Genomic DNA, 16,320 nt, shown 5'->3' on the forward strand with positions numbered 1-16,320 from the left:
CCCCCCCGGACATAACTTCCGGTTTCGGAGGGAAGAGAAGAGAAGCCTGCACGCACACGTTAGAGCCCGGAGCATAAGTTCGCTAGGGGCTGAAATTTCCAAGCCGGTTTTTTGGGGGGGGGGGTTTAATGTTCAGCAGCGGCAGATGACAGCTAAAAGGCCCTAGGGAGAACACTGGAGAGGAAGGCTGATCGGCCGGTAGATCAGGACGGCAACACGAGTGCGATCGACTCGAGTTGCCTTCCTGAGCTACTGGTCGATCGCGATCGACGCGTTGGGCACCCCTGCACTAGATAGTTCTTTCTTTTTCTTTCTTTCTTTCCTTCCTTACTTCCTCAAGCCCAACAATTGTCTCTTTCTATTTCCTTCTTCCTTCCTATGTCCCGAGTTCTTGCCCCCTCTCCCTCACTGCCTTCCAGCCTTTGTCCTTCCTTCCTCCCACACCGAGGCCTTCCTCCCTCCCACACCGAAGCCTAACTGCCTTCCTCCTTGCCATGCTGATTCCTCCTCCCTGGTCCACCACTCGCCCACTGCTGCCGCAACTTCACAAAACTTGTCTTCCTTCCTTCCTGCCATGCTGATTCTTCCTCCCTGGTCTGCCAACAGGCACTGCCACCACTGCAGAACGACTCCTCCGAACTCCTCCACCCCTCCCTCCCCTGGAACTAGACTTTTTAGCAGGCGCCATAAGGAGCACAAAAAAACCTTCACCAAACCTTGATAAGCCCCAACCTACCAACACCCCACTACCCCAAATAACCAGAGGCTCACCTCCCAAGCCATGCCCCACCAGTGCCACTAGCACACCCGCACCAGGCTACCCCCCCCCACTGAACACACACACACACCTGAAATTGCTACAGGAACGGTCCTCAAGCCCCCACCGCAGGAACTGCAGCACTGCCATCTCAGGAGCCGACAATCCCTCCACGGAAGACCAAAAAAGCCTGCTTCTCTGACCAAAACAAGGCTTCTGTCTCCTGGACCGCAGCATACACCTGATGCCGCTGCCGACACGGTAGTAGCTGACTCCTGCTGCCAATAGGGAAAGGCTGACTCCTGCTGCTGACATGGCAGCGACTGACTCCTGCTGCCGCAACTCCACCAAGGGCCAATAGCATGCAATCAGGCCAACAAATCTTGCCCCGACGTCAATTCTAACGTCTGAGATAAGGTCTGGGCCAGCGATTGGCTGACCCGGACCTTCTCTCTGACGCCGAAGTTGACATTGGGGCAAGACTTGTGGGCCCGATTGCACATCGCCAGCCCTTCTCTTTCTTTCCTGTGGCAGCAATCAAGTAAGATGGCGGTGGGGATGGCGAAGAGCAGCAGCAGAACGCCGGGGGGGCGGGCGGAGGTGTATTCGCTCCATAAGATGCACCCCCTTTTTGGGGTGGAAAAAGTATATTTTATGGAGCAAAAAATACGGTAGTTTAAAAAAAAAAAAAAAAAAAGGAAGAGGAACAATACAGACCAAAAAGGTAAAAATAGAAGGAAATATAACTTATACCAATACAATCATAATGGCAAAAAATATAATACAGCAGCTCTTCCTCTTGTTTACTTTCTATTTATCACCTGTCCAGACCGGTATAGTTCATTGATGGGTAATAGCTCACCATGACCAGAAGGTAGACGGAGACAAAACTTTGGCTATAATATTAATAGCTGTGCTTCTTCTAGTCTAAACAGTTTTTGCTCGGTCTCCAGCAGGTGTGGTAAGCTGTACCAGTCTTCCCTGAAAATGGTTAGTGTAGGCCTGTTGGAAGTTGTTTAGCTTTCCGCCTTGTCCCTGTTTGGTGACTGATTGAGCGTGGGGGACCCTTTCAGAGGTCCATCCGATCTTGGGGGGGGGGGGGGTCACACTCGGGTCATGAGTTGAGTCCCTCCCCCCATTTCTTCCATCTCCCCAAAATTTTTCTAGAGGTGCCTCAGCTGTAAGCCTTGCCACCAATACTGGCAACTTATATATACTTTTTCTAAGGTACTGGTTGATCTGTCTTTCAATTTCCTCTTTCTTGGTTTACTAAACCTATATGACCTCTTCAGTTAAGGTACCAGCGCCCTGATCCTGCAATTAGACTTCAGTAGCGCCTTCGACTTAGTGGACCACGAAATAATGCTTATATGCCTAGATGAAATGGGGCTATCTGGAAGAGTGTTGACCTGGTTCCAAGGATTCCTAACAAAATGACATTATCAAGTAGTCCATGATGGGAATTACTCCAAACCTTGGAAAAGCCCTTCGGGAGTCCCACAAAGTTCCTCCCTATCTCCCACCTTGTTCAATATATACATCTCCTCCCTAGGTCACCTACTTCAAAAGTTAAACCTAACTTACTACATATACGCAGATGATATATCTATACTAATACCAATTACAAAAGTGATCACTGCCAACACAAAACACATCTCATACATCATGACCGAAATCGAACAATGGACTATAAATTTTAAATTGAAACTAAACTCTGAAAAGACAAAAATTTTCCTGGCAAGCCCAAAGGAAAAAATCAATACAACTACAATTCACATAAATGGTCACGATCACCCAATACTACAAACTATAAGAATACTAGGAGTCACCTTAGATACCCACCTGATCCTGACCGATCACATAAATACGGTGACAAAAAAATGCTTCTTCACTCTCTGGAAACTGAAAACCATAAAAAATACTTCGACCCTCGATCCTTCAGATTACTAGTACAGTCACTGATTCTACCCATCCTGGATTACTGCAACATTGTCTACCTGGGGATACCCAAAAAAAACGTGAGAAAATTGAGAATAGTCCAAAACACGGCAGTCTGCTTAATATTCGGACTAAAGAAAAGTGATCACGTTAGTCCCTTCTACAGATTGTTGCATTGGTTACCAATTGAGGCGCGAATCTTATTCAAATTCTCCTGCTTCTGCTACAAACTAATCTGAGGAATGGCCCCCAACTACCTTCTACAGCACTTCGAATTCTACTCCTCTACCAGGACTACCAGAAACCGCAACCTCTTTACATACCCGAAAATCTCAGGCTGCAGATATCGAACCTTCGTAGACAGAACTTTCAAGTTCCAAGCTGATAGACAGCAAACTTGGCTAGGCTACCTCATTGATGCAGCTAGACTGACCTACAGTGTCTTTTGGAAAGAATTAAAAACCGCCTTATTTAAGAAATTCATGTCATAGCCAGATTTTTTCCCTACACGATCAAAGCTACCTCACCTCACCCGTACTCATTGATTCCTCTCCATTAGGAACCCCATTTTCTCTGTATACTACTATGTCTTCCTCACAATCGTACCCAGCTTTCTGCTGATGCCCAATGTTTTTCAATGTAACATGAAAATTAAGTTAATACTTTTCAGCAGTCCTATGTATATCATTCTCCTAACCATTTGGCACCTGCTCACTGACTGCTGAATGTTCTCATTTCTATCTATACTCTGTAATTCGCTGATTGTACAGCTTGTCTTCACTGTGAAGTTGCAAGATTATGGCGGTATAGAAAAATAAAGTTATTATTATTAAACAGTTTAAACAGTTCTTTAAGACCTCAGAACCACCACTCCTCCATCCCACCAAGGTGTTTCAACGGGGAGATTCAAGTGGTGAAATCCTCACCGGTCTACTTAAAGTATTCTTTTAGATATTGTGCATTTCTTATCATTCTTTTGATTTGTGACTACTTATCTCAGTAATGGTGAGTTGCTCATTAATGTGGAATAGCGGTAGGACCCGACATGTTTCACCAAAGTTTCGTCAGGGATCCACACTAAAACAAATCATATTGTCCAAATTAATATCCCTCACATATACCACTACTCAAAAAAACTCAGATAAAAACCCCTTACTTACCCAATCCTCTGCCATCCACCTCTTATCTGTTGCTACTTAGTGCTTGTAAGATGGCGGCCGCGTCTTTAGGGCTCCCATTAAATACACTTCTTGCTAAGCAACTCACCTTAGAAAAAGTATATATAAGTAGCATATTGATATTCTAAGGCGATATTTGGCCATTTTGTGTGAGTTTGAACAGAGGTTTGAAAAACCAGTACTGGCAAGGCATGTGGCTTAGAGAGCCAGTGGAGTCTGTTCTGATAGAAAAAAAAAACTAAACTAAACCTTAGGTTTATATCTAATCTAATCTTCCATTTGTGAGTTACACAAACCTATACAAGCTCAAGGCGATAGATCAAAGAGAAAGTGGGAAAGTAGTAGAGGGGGCATGGAGAAGCAAGAGGAGGGGTTACTATACAGAAGCTGAAACAGTTAATTGTCAAAGAGGTGGCATCTTCTCTATAACAGTAGAGCTCGGCACGGTTTACAAGAAATTAGAAAGGAGGACAGATACAATATGGATTTAGAATAGTATGAAGAGGAGCAGAATTTACAACTTTGAAAATAGCCAAGTTTTCAGATGTTTTCAAAATGGTTGGAAAGAGCCCAGATCGTGCAGTTGAATAGGAAAATTATTCCACAGTTCAGTAATTTTGAAAAGTAGAGACTTCCCTAGTTTGCCAATGTAGGTAACGCCTTTTAACATAGGAAAGGACAATTTAAATTTTTGAGTAGATCTGGTAATGTCAGATCTTACAGAATTCCAAGACGGGAATTAAAGGAGGAAGGATGCCATGTAAGATCTTAAATGTTAAGCAGGCACATTTAAAATAAACCCTGGAAATTATTGGAAGCCAATTAAGTTTTTGCAGGAGCGGAGAGACGTGATCAATTTTTGCAAAGATCAGCCTAGCATCAGTATTTTGGATCAGTTGAAATCTTTGAAAGCTTTTCTTGGTCAAGCTTAAATAGACCGAATTACAATAATCCAGCCTTGAAAGGATGATTGATTGAACAATAATAATCCTGAAGCAGTGCCGGTCTGAAGGGAGCCTTCAATTCATTGCTACTGTTTTTTATTGCTAACCGGCACTTTTTCCCTTTAGGTTGCATATTGTGCAACGAGCACTTTTAAAGGGAAAAAGTGCTCATTGTTCTACAGACGCGAGGTCGATGCGGCCGGCCTGTGTTTGCGGTGTACCAGCCGCCGCGAAGGGGATCCCTTTCACAAGTGCTTCATGTGCCAGCAGCTGACATCAGCTCACCGCCCACACAGGGATTCCTCCAGCCGCTAAGGGTTAGGGAAATAAAGTTTCCCTTACCGTCGATGGTGCTGGGGACTCCCTTACCACTGCTTCCAGCTTGCCTGCTTTAGTGGCTGGGACAATTCAGGCTTCTCAGCTGCTACAGGCCTCAGGGGCATGTTTTCCAGGTGGCTTTGCTCCAATTTTGGCGGGAAGCATCTCCATTTTGTCTGTAGCCTCAGGTGACCTTTCCCCTGTATAGGAGAGATGGAGGGCAGGTTTCTGCAGGGTCATCGACCTTGGCAGTGAATCCTAATGGACCATCAGGAGATTTTCCCCCTGATTTTTGTTTTCACCTTGTTTAAGGCTTGTCTTCAGGCGGCTGGGGGTCCTGCTTCCACCTCGGTGGTGGTAATGGGGTTCCCTTCTGTGTCCACTCTGGTTCGGTCCCCCTCAGCGCCGGTTTCATCCCTGTCTTCTCCTCTCATCCAAGAGTCTTTTGGAACTATGATTTTTTTCTATTGGGAACAGTTTTCTCTTGATGAGGACCTGGACCCTTTGGGAGACCTCCAGGATCCTCTCGAGGGGACCGAGGCCACTGGCGGCAGTTTTTCGGTTCCGTCAGCTCGCGAGGATGCGTCGGTGTACATCTTTCAGCGAGAAGAGATCCAGGAGCTTATTCTTCAGGTTTCCTCAGTGTTGCGTTTTGAGGAAGATGCGAAGGAGCCCCCGCGTGTGGTGGACCCTCTGCTTCGGGGGATCTGCTCATCATCCCACTCTTTTCCTATGCATCAGGATATTCGGGATATTGTGTTTGTGCAGTGGAAAGCACCAGAGACACCCTTTCGTTTTGCATGCTCTATGACTCGTCTGTATTCCATCCCAGAGGGGGGGATAGGGATACCTTGAAGTCACCTGTGGTGAATGTGATGGCCTCGACCATTACAAAGCGGCATACGGTGCCCGATGAGTGCAGCCTTGAGGGACTCCGAGAAGCGTAGATTAGGGTCCCTCCTTAATCAGAATTTTTATGTCACTGCTCTTGTGGTTCAGGCGGCGATGTGTGGCAGTTTGGTAGCTCGGTCTTGTTTTCAGTGAGCCAAGCATGTCCTTGACCGTGAGTCTGATGACTGGTCCTTGGTGGAACAGGAAGTAGCCAAAATTGAGATGGGTGCTTCTTATCTCTGATGCCACGTAGGACCTTTTATGGGCGTTGGCCAAGTCCATGGCTCTCATGGTGGCCGCTTGTACCTTGTGGCTCCAAGCTTGGTCGGCGAATGCGCCATCTAAGGCTAAGCTGATGAAATTTCTCTTTTGGAGGCAAGGATTTAGACAAGTTGTTTCAGACCTTAACAGACTCCAAGGTGCCCCATCTTCCTGAAGACCGTGCCCGCCTGCACAGGGAGGCATTGCTCGGGGGCGTTTGCGTGATTTCTGCAGATATCACCCTGGTTGAGGGGCTGCTTCTTTTCCTGCCTCTGGGTCTCCCTGGGGCCATTTCTTTCACAACATGCAGTCCTTTTGGGGGGGCCTGTCGGGGGTGACGTGATTCCTCTGCCGCCAGTCTCGCCCGATGACTCCTTGCTGGTGCCTCCTTTGGTTCCAGCGGGCACTCGGCGGTAAGACTTTTCCAGAGGTGGGCCGGGATCACAACGAATCGGTGGGTCCTGGATTTGATTTGGGACGGTTATTCTCTGGAGTTTTTCCACTCCTTTTCAGATCACTCTTGCGTTTCTGCTTGTCAGTTGGCATGGAAGAAGCAGGCCTTTCGCCAGATGCTTCAAAGAATGCTAGATCTGAAAGCGGTAGTGTCCGTGCCTCCACAGGAGTGTGGTACTGGTCGGTATTTGATTTACTTCGTGGAGCCCAAGAAAGAGGGGACTTTTTGGCCCATCTTGGATTTGAAGGGGGTCAACAGGGCTCTGCGAGATCTGTCTTTTTGCATGGAGACCCTGAGATGTGTCATTCTGGTGGTTCAGCCGGGGAAATTTCTGACATCTCTCAATCTGATGGAGGCCTACTTGCATGTTCTGATTTGCGCCTACAATCAGCAGTTTCTTCACTTTGTGATCTTAGGTCAGCACTATCAGTTTTGTGCACTTCCTTTTGGACTGGCCACGGCTCTATGGATGTTCACCAAGATTATTGTGGTTGTGGCGGCGGCCTTACAGAAGGCATTCTGGTTCATCCCTATCTGGACAACTAGTTGATCAGAGCAGTCTTTTCAGGAGAGTTCACAAGTTACAGCTTGGGTTGTGGAGTTCTGCAGTCGCTGGGATGGGTAGTCAAATTGTCCAAGAGCCGGTTGGCTCTATCTCTGCGCCTGGAGTATCTTGGGGATTTTTTTTGACACCAGCTTGGGGAAGGTCTTTTTGCCAGAGGCCCAAGTGGTCAAGTTGCAGTTGCAGGTTCGTCTTCTGATGGCTTCCTGGTGTCGGGTGCAAATTTTTTTCTCCAGGTCTTGGGGTCGATGGCAGCTTCCCTGGATGTGGTTCAGCATGCTTTGCTGGATGTGGTTCAGCATGCTCTGCTTCAGTGGCGGTCACCCCAGGATCACAATTTGGATTTTCCCATTCCTCTTCAGGAGTTAGTTCGTCATAGTCTCCTTTGGTGGCTACAGTCTTCCAATCTAGTGCAGGGAGTGAGTCTGAATTAGCCCCAGTGGACAGTGCTTCTCATGGACACCAGTCTCCTCGGTTGGGGAGCTCAGTGTCTCAGTCACTCGGCTCAGGGCAGCTGCTCTGCGGAGGAGGCATCTCGGCCGATCAATATTCTGGAGACCACAGCCATTTGGCTGGCGTTGCTAATGTTCCAAATGTTGACAGGCAAGTCTGTCTCTCAGACAATGCCATGGCAGTGGCCTACGTCAATTATCAGGGGGAATCAGGAGTCTGATAGCGCAGGATTTTGCAGTCTTAGGGGCTGCCAGTCATGGCCATGAATGTCAATGCCAAAGCACCAAGGTTCTTCAGTCTGCGCTGGGATGTTCAGGCTGAGGGGCTGGATGCTCTGGTACAGCCTTGACCGATTTCGGGCCTCCTGTACTTAGTTTCCTCTGTGGCCAATGGTGGGCAGAGTCTTTCGCATTGCTTGGCACCCCGGCTGCGTGATCCTGGCGACTCTGGACTGGCCCAGACACCTGTGGTATGCGGATCTGGTTCGTCTTCTCGTGGCAGGTCTTCTTCCGCTGCCCCTCTCACATGACCTTCTGACAGGTCCCCATTCCAATATTTGATCTGGGTCCTTTTTATCTTGCGGCTTGGCTCTTGAGAGTGAACACCTAGATAAGAAAGGTTATTCAGATAAAGTGATCTCCAATCTCTTGGGGTCCCAGAGGCTTTCCACTTCTCAGGCATATGTGCGGGTTTAGCGTATTTTTGGTGTGCTGCACTTGCAGTGGTTTCCTTTCGCGCCTCTTTGCCTCACATCTTGGAGTTCTTGCAGGATGGCCTGAATAGGGGCCTGGCCTGGTCTGGTCTTCTCTCTGGGTTAGCTTGCAGCTTTTTCTGCTTTTCGCTGTTTGCTGCAGGATAAGTGTTTTAACTTCTTTTCCAGATGTGGTTCGCTTTTTGAGGGTGGCTAAATTGCTTCGGCCTCCAGTGTGGCCTTCGATTCCAGCCTGAGATCTTAATCTGGTCCTGTCCATGCTAGTGTGCCCTCCATTTGAGCCCCTGGGTTCCTGCTTGTTGAAGGATCTTACTCTCAAGGCAGTTTTTCTGGTGGCCATTACTTCTGCAAGACACGTTTTTGAGCTGCAGGTTTTCTCTTGTTTTCTAGGGAGTTTTCTAGGGAGCAGGTGGTGCTACGGCTTGTTCCTTCCTTTCTGCCAAAGGTGGTCTCGCCTTTTCATGTCTGTGGTCCTCCTGGTCTTGGGTAGCCGGGAGGGCTCTTCGGAACAGAGGGAGTTGCGCAAGTTGGATGTCTGTCAGGTTCTTTTATGTTCAGGAGTTCTGGAAGTTAGATCATATTTTTGTCCTCTTAGTGGATCTTCGTAAGGAGAACGGCATTTCCAAAGCTACCATTGCATGCTGGTTCAAAGAGACTATTGCTTCTTCAGAAGAAGCCTGTTCCAGATTTTGTCAAGGCTCATGCCACTCAGGGTTAGGCAGCTTCTTGATCTGAGTCTTCTCTGGAGCCTTCTGTAAGGCCGCTGTTTGGTCTTCTCTGCATTCTTTTTTGCGACATTACCGTGTAGACATCCAGGTGCGTTGGGACGCTGTGTTTGATGAGCGTGTTCTGGTGGCAGCCCTCCAGGGGTCCCACTCATGATGGGTACTGCTTTGATAAGTCCCATCAGTGAACTTTACCTGTCTGGAGAGGTGCTAAAGAAGAAATTAGGTTCTTACCTGCTAATTTTCTTTCTTTTAGACTCTCCAGACTGGTATAGTCCCACCCTGTTTGTCTGTCATTCTTACGGGACTTGCATGAAGAGTGTGTTTTTTTTTTTGCGGGTTCTAGTATTTTTATAGGGTTGGGGCGATCAAAAGAACAGTGGCTTTGGCGTAGCTGGCGAGCTGTGGGGATGTTTTGCTGAAGGGGGCTTATTCTATGTAATTCCAACAGTATTGCTCTGTTACTCCTGTTAGGAGTGTTGTTACTGTTATAATTAGCACCTCTAGTTCTTCTTGGCTATTTGGCAGACTGATTAGACTAGAGCAGTTTGTATCAAACTGTGTGTGTCCTGAGAGTCCAAGTGTGTCGCGGCACACTGAGTAGGAAGAGAGGCGCCTACCAGCTGACTTCCCTATGCGGTACGGTGCCAGCGTTGCCCGATTTGCCGAAGGCTTGCATGTTTCCCCCTTCTCTCTAGTGTCCTCCATGTTCCCCCCTGGCCTCCCGGTCTCACCTTTAAAACTAATTACAGTAGCCTGCAGAGGATTGCCGGTAGGTAAAATTATTTTATTTTCAATATAGTGATTGAAATGTCAGTTTTGAGAATTTATATCTGCTGTGTATATTGTGTATATGAAAAATGAATGGAAAAAATTGCATTACAATTAGTATAGGGGATGGGATCTGGGGCAGAGCTTGGGTGTGCCTAGGGAGGTCTGTGGTTGGGGTACTCAGTTGATATTTGTTAAACTAAGGGGGTATTTAGCTTGAAATAGTTGAGAAACATTGCTGTAGGCAATCAGCTGGTGTCAGTGCCTTTCATCTCTGGCCCTCTTCCCTGCTGGTACATCAGGGCCCATCTGGAGGGCCTCGGCAAATGTGCGGACATTGACGTGATGATGTCACGCATACGCGTGATGTCATCATGGTGATGTCTGCGCACTTCTGGGTGCCTCAAGCCATGGCCACCACCTTTAGTGTGCGCCGACTTGAAAAAGTTTGAGAGACTCTGGACTAGAGGGAAGCACAGCTATTAGTATTACAGCCATAGTTTTGTCTGTCTCCACCTGCTGGTCATGTTGAGCTATTACCCATCAGTGAACTGTACCGATCTGGAGAGTCTAAAAGAAAGAAAATTAGCGGGTAAGAACTTAATTTCTCCTTCCCCCTGACTTTTGCAAAATATGATGCTCCATATCATTCTACCTTCAGCTTTGCTGTTTGTATATTTACCTTGGTATTTCTGGCTCTTGGATCTTCCCATCCATGTTTCCAGGGCCTTGTCTCCCTTTCCTGTATGTGGTTCATCAATATGTGCACTTGTATACCTTCTCCCTCCACCCAATAAAAGGCTCTATTTGTACAAGATCTAATGTACACTAGTTGCCATCACACTTTCCCAGCTTTTAAGCATAAGGTAAACATCTAAATCACAATGTTCTGCCTCATGTTTTCAATATCACATATTCCATGGGAATGGGTTCATAAATAGAAGATTTCATTATATATTTTTCTTTTATTTTAGGAGGCAAGTGAAGCCTACCTTGTTGGGCTGTTTGAAGATACCAATCTGTGTGCTATCCACGCCAAACGTGTCACAATCATGCCAAAAGATATCCAGCTAGCACGCCGCATACGTGGAGAGCGTGCTTAATCTCCACCATGACGGGGAACACACTCATTCTTTAAACCAGAAAAAAAAATCTCCTCTTCCTGTTATTAGTAGTTATAAACGTTTAGATTTTTTTTTTCACATGGGGGCTATGGGAGAATAAGTTACCTAAGTATATGGTTGCAAACTTTGGGAGAGGGAGGGTGTAGGGGGGGGGATAAGAGGAGGTGGAATGGGGACAGAATCAGGTATTGATAAGATTTTGGGATTTTTTTTCCATTTTCATTTGTGTGTGTTTTTAATATAAATGCGGGGACATAAAGCATTAATGCAGTCAGTGTTTCAAAGAACAAGTTTCAGCAATTCAACTTTATAATGATTATAAAAATCTTAATTTTTCTGGACAATGCCAGCATTTGGATTTTTTTAAAACAAGTAAATTTCTTATCAAAGGCAACTAAATGGTGTTTGTAGCATTTTTATCATACAGTAGATTCCATTCACTATATCCTTTTTTTCTGAGTTGTCCTACATGCAAGTACATGTTTTTAATGTTGTCTGTCTTCTGTGCTGTTCCTGTAAGTTTGCTATTAAAATACATTAAAGTAATTGATTGTGGTCTCCATGCTTTAAGTCCCAGTATTGTGATTATTGCAGTTACATAAGAAACTGTCATATTGTCCAATATTGTGTGGCTCTATTATGCCACCCATATGATGCCTGAGGTTGAAACACTGCCTGAGTGAAATAGGGACATACATGAAGTAGCAGTTGGGATACTAGATAGGGCAGCTGCCTTTTTTTCATGGTAAATATGCAAAACTTTTTTTTTATTATTATTTTTAATAAGCATTACTTCAAGAAGTTCTAAGCCAAATGAATGATTAAACTTAGTATAATTTCTCTTTTTTTTTTTCTCCAAGTCCCTTTAATTACTCCCCCAAATTAGTGGAAGCGAAGACTTTGTACACTCTGCATTGGGCTTTACCACTGATACTGGCATTTTAATAGTATGTAGTGTTCAGTTCATGTATGCACATTATTCCTGCAATGGAGTAGATTGACTATGGGCCTTGTTCCTTTTTGTGTCCTATTGACTCGGGTGTGCATTCCTTAGTATTATGTTGTAGATTCTTGGCTTATGTTGTAGATTCTTGGTCTATTCATTGCCTAGTATGTCAAACTTTACTTAAGAGGCTACTATAATCAAGAACCTCATGTCATGCAGAAGATCTACCCTTGCTTGCTGCCAGCCAACTTAATTTGGTATAAGTGTCCTTGCACTATGAAACTTCTAAGCTCAATAATAGAGAAAGGAGCAAGACTAGATCAAAATGGCACAATGTGAGGGAAACATGGTGTCAAAAAGTTCTAAACATAAGAATAGCCATCCTGGGTCAGACCAGTGGTCCATCTAGCCCAGTATCCTGCTTCCACAGTGGTCAATCCAGGTCACAGGTACCTGGCAAAAAAACCAAATAGTAGCAACATTCCATGGTACCAATCCCGGGGCAAGTGTTGGCTTCTCCCTTGTCTAACACCTCTTTAGCCTTTCCTCATACGAGAGGAGTTCCATCCCCTTTATCATCTTGGTTGCAGTTCTTTGAACCTTTCCTAATTCCATTTGCACATACATTGGATTTTAGCCCCCTCATTGGGATTATATTCATTAAGCTCTTTAAGGTTTTTTTTACTAAAAACATTGACTCCACAGTTTTTTGTCTTTCGTTTTGGCTTTTTTAGTGCAGTCACTATGTTACTGTGTAAATTCACTGGAGTCCTTATTTTTATTATCAGGGTAATAATGATCAGAGCCAGTGCTGATGGAAAGATGCATAAAGTAGCTTATCCCAGGACAAGCAGGCAGCATATTCTCAACAGGTGGGTGACGTCACCGATGGAGCCCCGCAGCGGACAGCCTCGCAAGCAGACTTGCTTGAAGATCTTTGTTAGAGCTTATGAGTGCTGCACTGCGCATGCGCGAGTTCCTTCCCGCCTGAGTCAGGGCACGCATCTCCTGTGAGGTACCTCAGTTCATCGTTTTCCGCGGAGCCAAGAAGTCTTCACTTCAGCTCTGCAGTCCTTCGTTGCCTTCTCGCACCGCGGCTTTGTTATTTTTTCTAGTCGCTGTGCTCGCGTGTACTTTATCTTTTATTTAAAAAACAAACAAACTTATGTTGTTTCTTTTTCGGCCAGCGGCCTTTTGGCCTAGGCCTGGCCGCTGACCTCATTCTTTCGTCGGTCTTCTTTTTTTCTATGTCCCGGCCTCTTACCGGGTTCTAAAAGTGTAGCCAGTGCGGCAGAGTTATTTCAATCACCGACCCTCATCATCGGTGTATTGTTTGCCTGGGTCCTGAACATTGCCCCAACGCTTGTTCGCGCTGTGCTGCCCTTCAACCTCGAGCCCTTTGCAGATGCCGTGCTAAAATTCTTCAACTATTTTGCACTATGGAGCAATCTACTGAAAGGGCCTTGACCCCGACGCCCGTGGCTGCCTCGACCAAGACCTCAATCACTTCGGCCTCGAAGGTCTCGGCCCCTGTCTCTTCCAAGTCTTCATCTGTGGGTAAGTCTCCTGTTTCTCCTTCAGGTACCCTTACTAAGAAGCCTCCAGACTCAGGCATCCCAGGCTGTGCCTACGGTCCTGCCAGCTTCTATGAGACCTACAGCTAAGCGTGCCTCCAAACATAGGGAATACTCATCCTCGAGGTCACCCTCTTTGGAACGCACTGCTGCACCTTCGAGACCTGATCCTTTCGTCTCGGTGCCTATGTTTGAGAACATGTTGAGAACCATGACCGAGGAAATATGAGTGGTTAGAATGGCTTAACTCCTCCCGCCTCAACCCTGCTTCCTACGAGCCAGCCTGAGCCTCCTGTTGAAGCACCTCGAGGCAAGCCTTGGAAGTCTCGTTGTTTATCAAACAGTGACTCTTCGCCTCCTCCTGGGACAGACTCTCCTGAGCCTCGCTCGAGGCATTCAAGGCATCATGCTTCCAAGCAAAGTCCTGAGTCTTCTCTCAAGCACAAGACCTCTCCTCCGGATACTGAGTCTTCTGTGCCTCGTTTATCGATGGCTGTCGAGACTTCTTCAAAACCTAAACATAAGTCTCGGTCTCGCAAGACTTTTCCACCGGCTGATTCTCCTCAACGTACATCCAGGTCGACGACTCCTCCATCGAGACCGCTTCCAAGGGAGCCTTCTCCTCCTGCCTCGATCCACTCTGTCCCTTGGACCCCGGGGACTTCACCATCGAGGCTTCTTAAGCCCAAGCACTCTTTGACTCCTCCTGTCACAGGTAGTGGAGCTTCTTCAGTGACTATGCGGCTGGAGTCTTGAGCCTCCTCAATATTCCAGAGAGGCTTCTCCTTCCTATTCGGTGGCTCCTAAGTCTCGCTCTCCTTCTCCTGAGGGTCTATCTACCTCGAAGTCTGCCTCATTTGCGAGATTTGTCTTTGACATGGGGAAAGCTCTTCAGCTGGATCTCCACTCTGATTCGAAGTACACTCCTGAATACTTGGCTGACATGGAGTTGCCTCATCCATCCAAGGAGACCTTGAGGCTTCCTATGACTCCTATTTTAAAGCAAATTTCTTCAGAAATATGGAAACTCCTTATTACAGCCATTCCATCTAAGCTGGAATCCAGATATCGCACCATACCTTGTAAGGGATTTGAGAAATCTCAATTGTCTCACCAGTCTGTGGTTGTGGAATCTTCATTAAAGAAAGCTCAACCATCTAAGCTCTATGCTGCGGTCCCTCCAGGCAGGGAGGGCTGTACCATGGACAAGTTTGGCCGCAGGCTCTATCAGAATTCCATGATGGCTAACAGAATTCTCAATTACAATTGCACTTTCACTGCTTATTTTAATCACTTCCTCAAATTAATGCCTAAGTTTTATCCGGTTCTTGAGGAACAGTGTCTTCCAGAATTCAAACATTATTCGAACTTTGTCTCAACTTCGACTCTTCATGCTGCAAGCCACATACAATGCCTTTGAGCTCTCTTCCAGAGTTTCTGCTTTTGTAGTAGCCATGCATCGCCTCGCTTGGCTCCGCATTGTTGATATGGATCCCAATTTGCAGAACCGTCTAGCAAACTTGCCTTGCCAGGGAAATGAACTTTTTGATGATTCCATTGAAGCTGCTACAAAGCGCCTCTCTGAACATGAGCGCTTTTGCTTCCTTGATCCGGCTCAAGCCTAAGACGACTCCTGCTCGGCCCTACAAGCCTCCACCACGTCGTTATCCTCAAAAATGACGCCAGCTTTCTCCAGGCCTCCGCCTAGACGACCGCCACAGCAACCACGACAGCAGAAAGCTCAGACTTCTACTGCGGCTAAACCAGCTCAGTCTTTTTGACATTCCCAGTCTGAGCATACCAACCTCCTTCCATCAGACTTCTCTTCTGCCCATAGGAGGTTGTCTTCACCATTTTTATCAGCAGTGGGAGATGATCACCTCAGATCTCTGGGTTCTCACCATCCTTCGGGAGGGATACTCACTTCACTTTCTTCAGGTGCCTCCAGATCACCTTCCAAGAGAGTGTCCATTTCGTCGCAACTTCCCCTTCCTCAGGAAGCTCAGGCTCTTCTTCGACTTCAAGCAGTCGAGGAGGTTCCCTTGAACCAACGGGACATGGGCTTTTATTCCCGTTATTTTCTAGTCCCAAAGAAGATGGTAGACTTGCGACCCATTCTGGACCTCAGAACTCTCAACCGATTTCTAGTCAAAGAGAAGTTTCGGATGCTTTCTTTACCAACTCTGTATTCCCTGATGAATCGGAGAGATTGGCTGTGCTCTCTGGATCTCAAAGAGGCTTACACTCATAAACCAATTCATCCAGCCTCTCTCAAGTATTTAAGATTTCAGGTGGGGAATCTTCATCTACAATACAGAGTTCTTCATTTCAGACTCGCCTCATCCCCCAGTCTTCACAAAGTGTCTGCTGGTGGTGGCTGCAGCTCTCCGTACCCAGGGTCTTCAAGTTTTTCCATACCTGGACAACTGGCTCATCAAAGCCTCCTCTCAACAAGGGGTTATTGCAGCTACCCAACAGACTATTATGTTCCTCCAATGTCTGGGGTTCGAAATCAACTTTTCAAAATCCCAGTTGAACCCATCTCAGTCTCTTCAGTTCATCGGGGCCACTCTGGACACGGTCCGGCTCAGAGCATTCCTGCCTCAACCACGCCAAGATGCTCTGATTCGCCTTTGCCATCAAGTGTCTTGCCTCACATTAATTTCAGCGAGACAAATTATGATTCTCCTCAGTCACATGGCTTCTACAATT

The 16,320-nt window shown here is 46.5% G+C and overlaps 1 protein-coding gene across 1 annotated transcript in view; it reads left to right on the plus strand.

The window, feature by feature from the left end:
• The window catches only part of LOC117357507 (histone H3.3A), a 45,036-nt gene extending 33,386 nt beyond the window's left edge, over positions 1-11,650 (plus strand). Inside the window, exon 4 of the mRNA XM_033938222.1 lies at positions 10,939-11,650. Coding sequence (XP_033794113.1) covers positions 10,939-11,067 — 129 coding nt within the window. The 3' untranslated portion in view covers positions 11,068-11,650. The remainder of the gene's footprint in view (positions 1-10,938) is intronic.
• The last annotated feature ends 4,670 nt before the right edge of the window (positions 11,651-16,320 follow it).

This window comes from Geotrypetes seraphini, chromosome 3, assembly GCF_902459505.1.
Source record: "Geotrypetes seraphini chromosome 3, aGeoSer1.1, whole genome shotgun sequence".
NCBI lineage: Eukaryota > Metazoa > Chordata > Amphibia > Gymnophiona > Dermophiidae > Geotrypetes > Geotrypetes seraphini.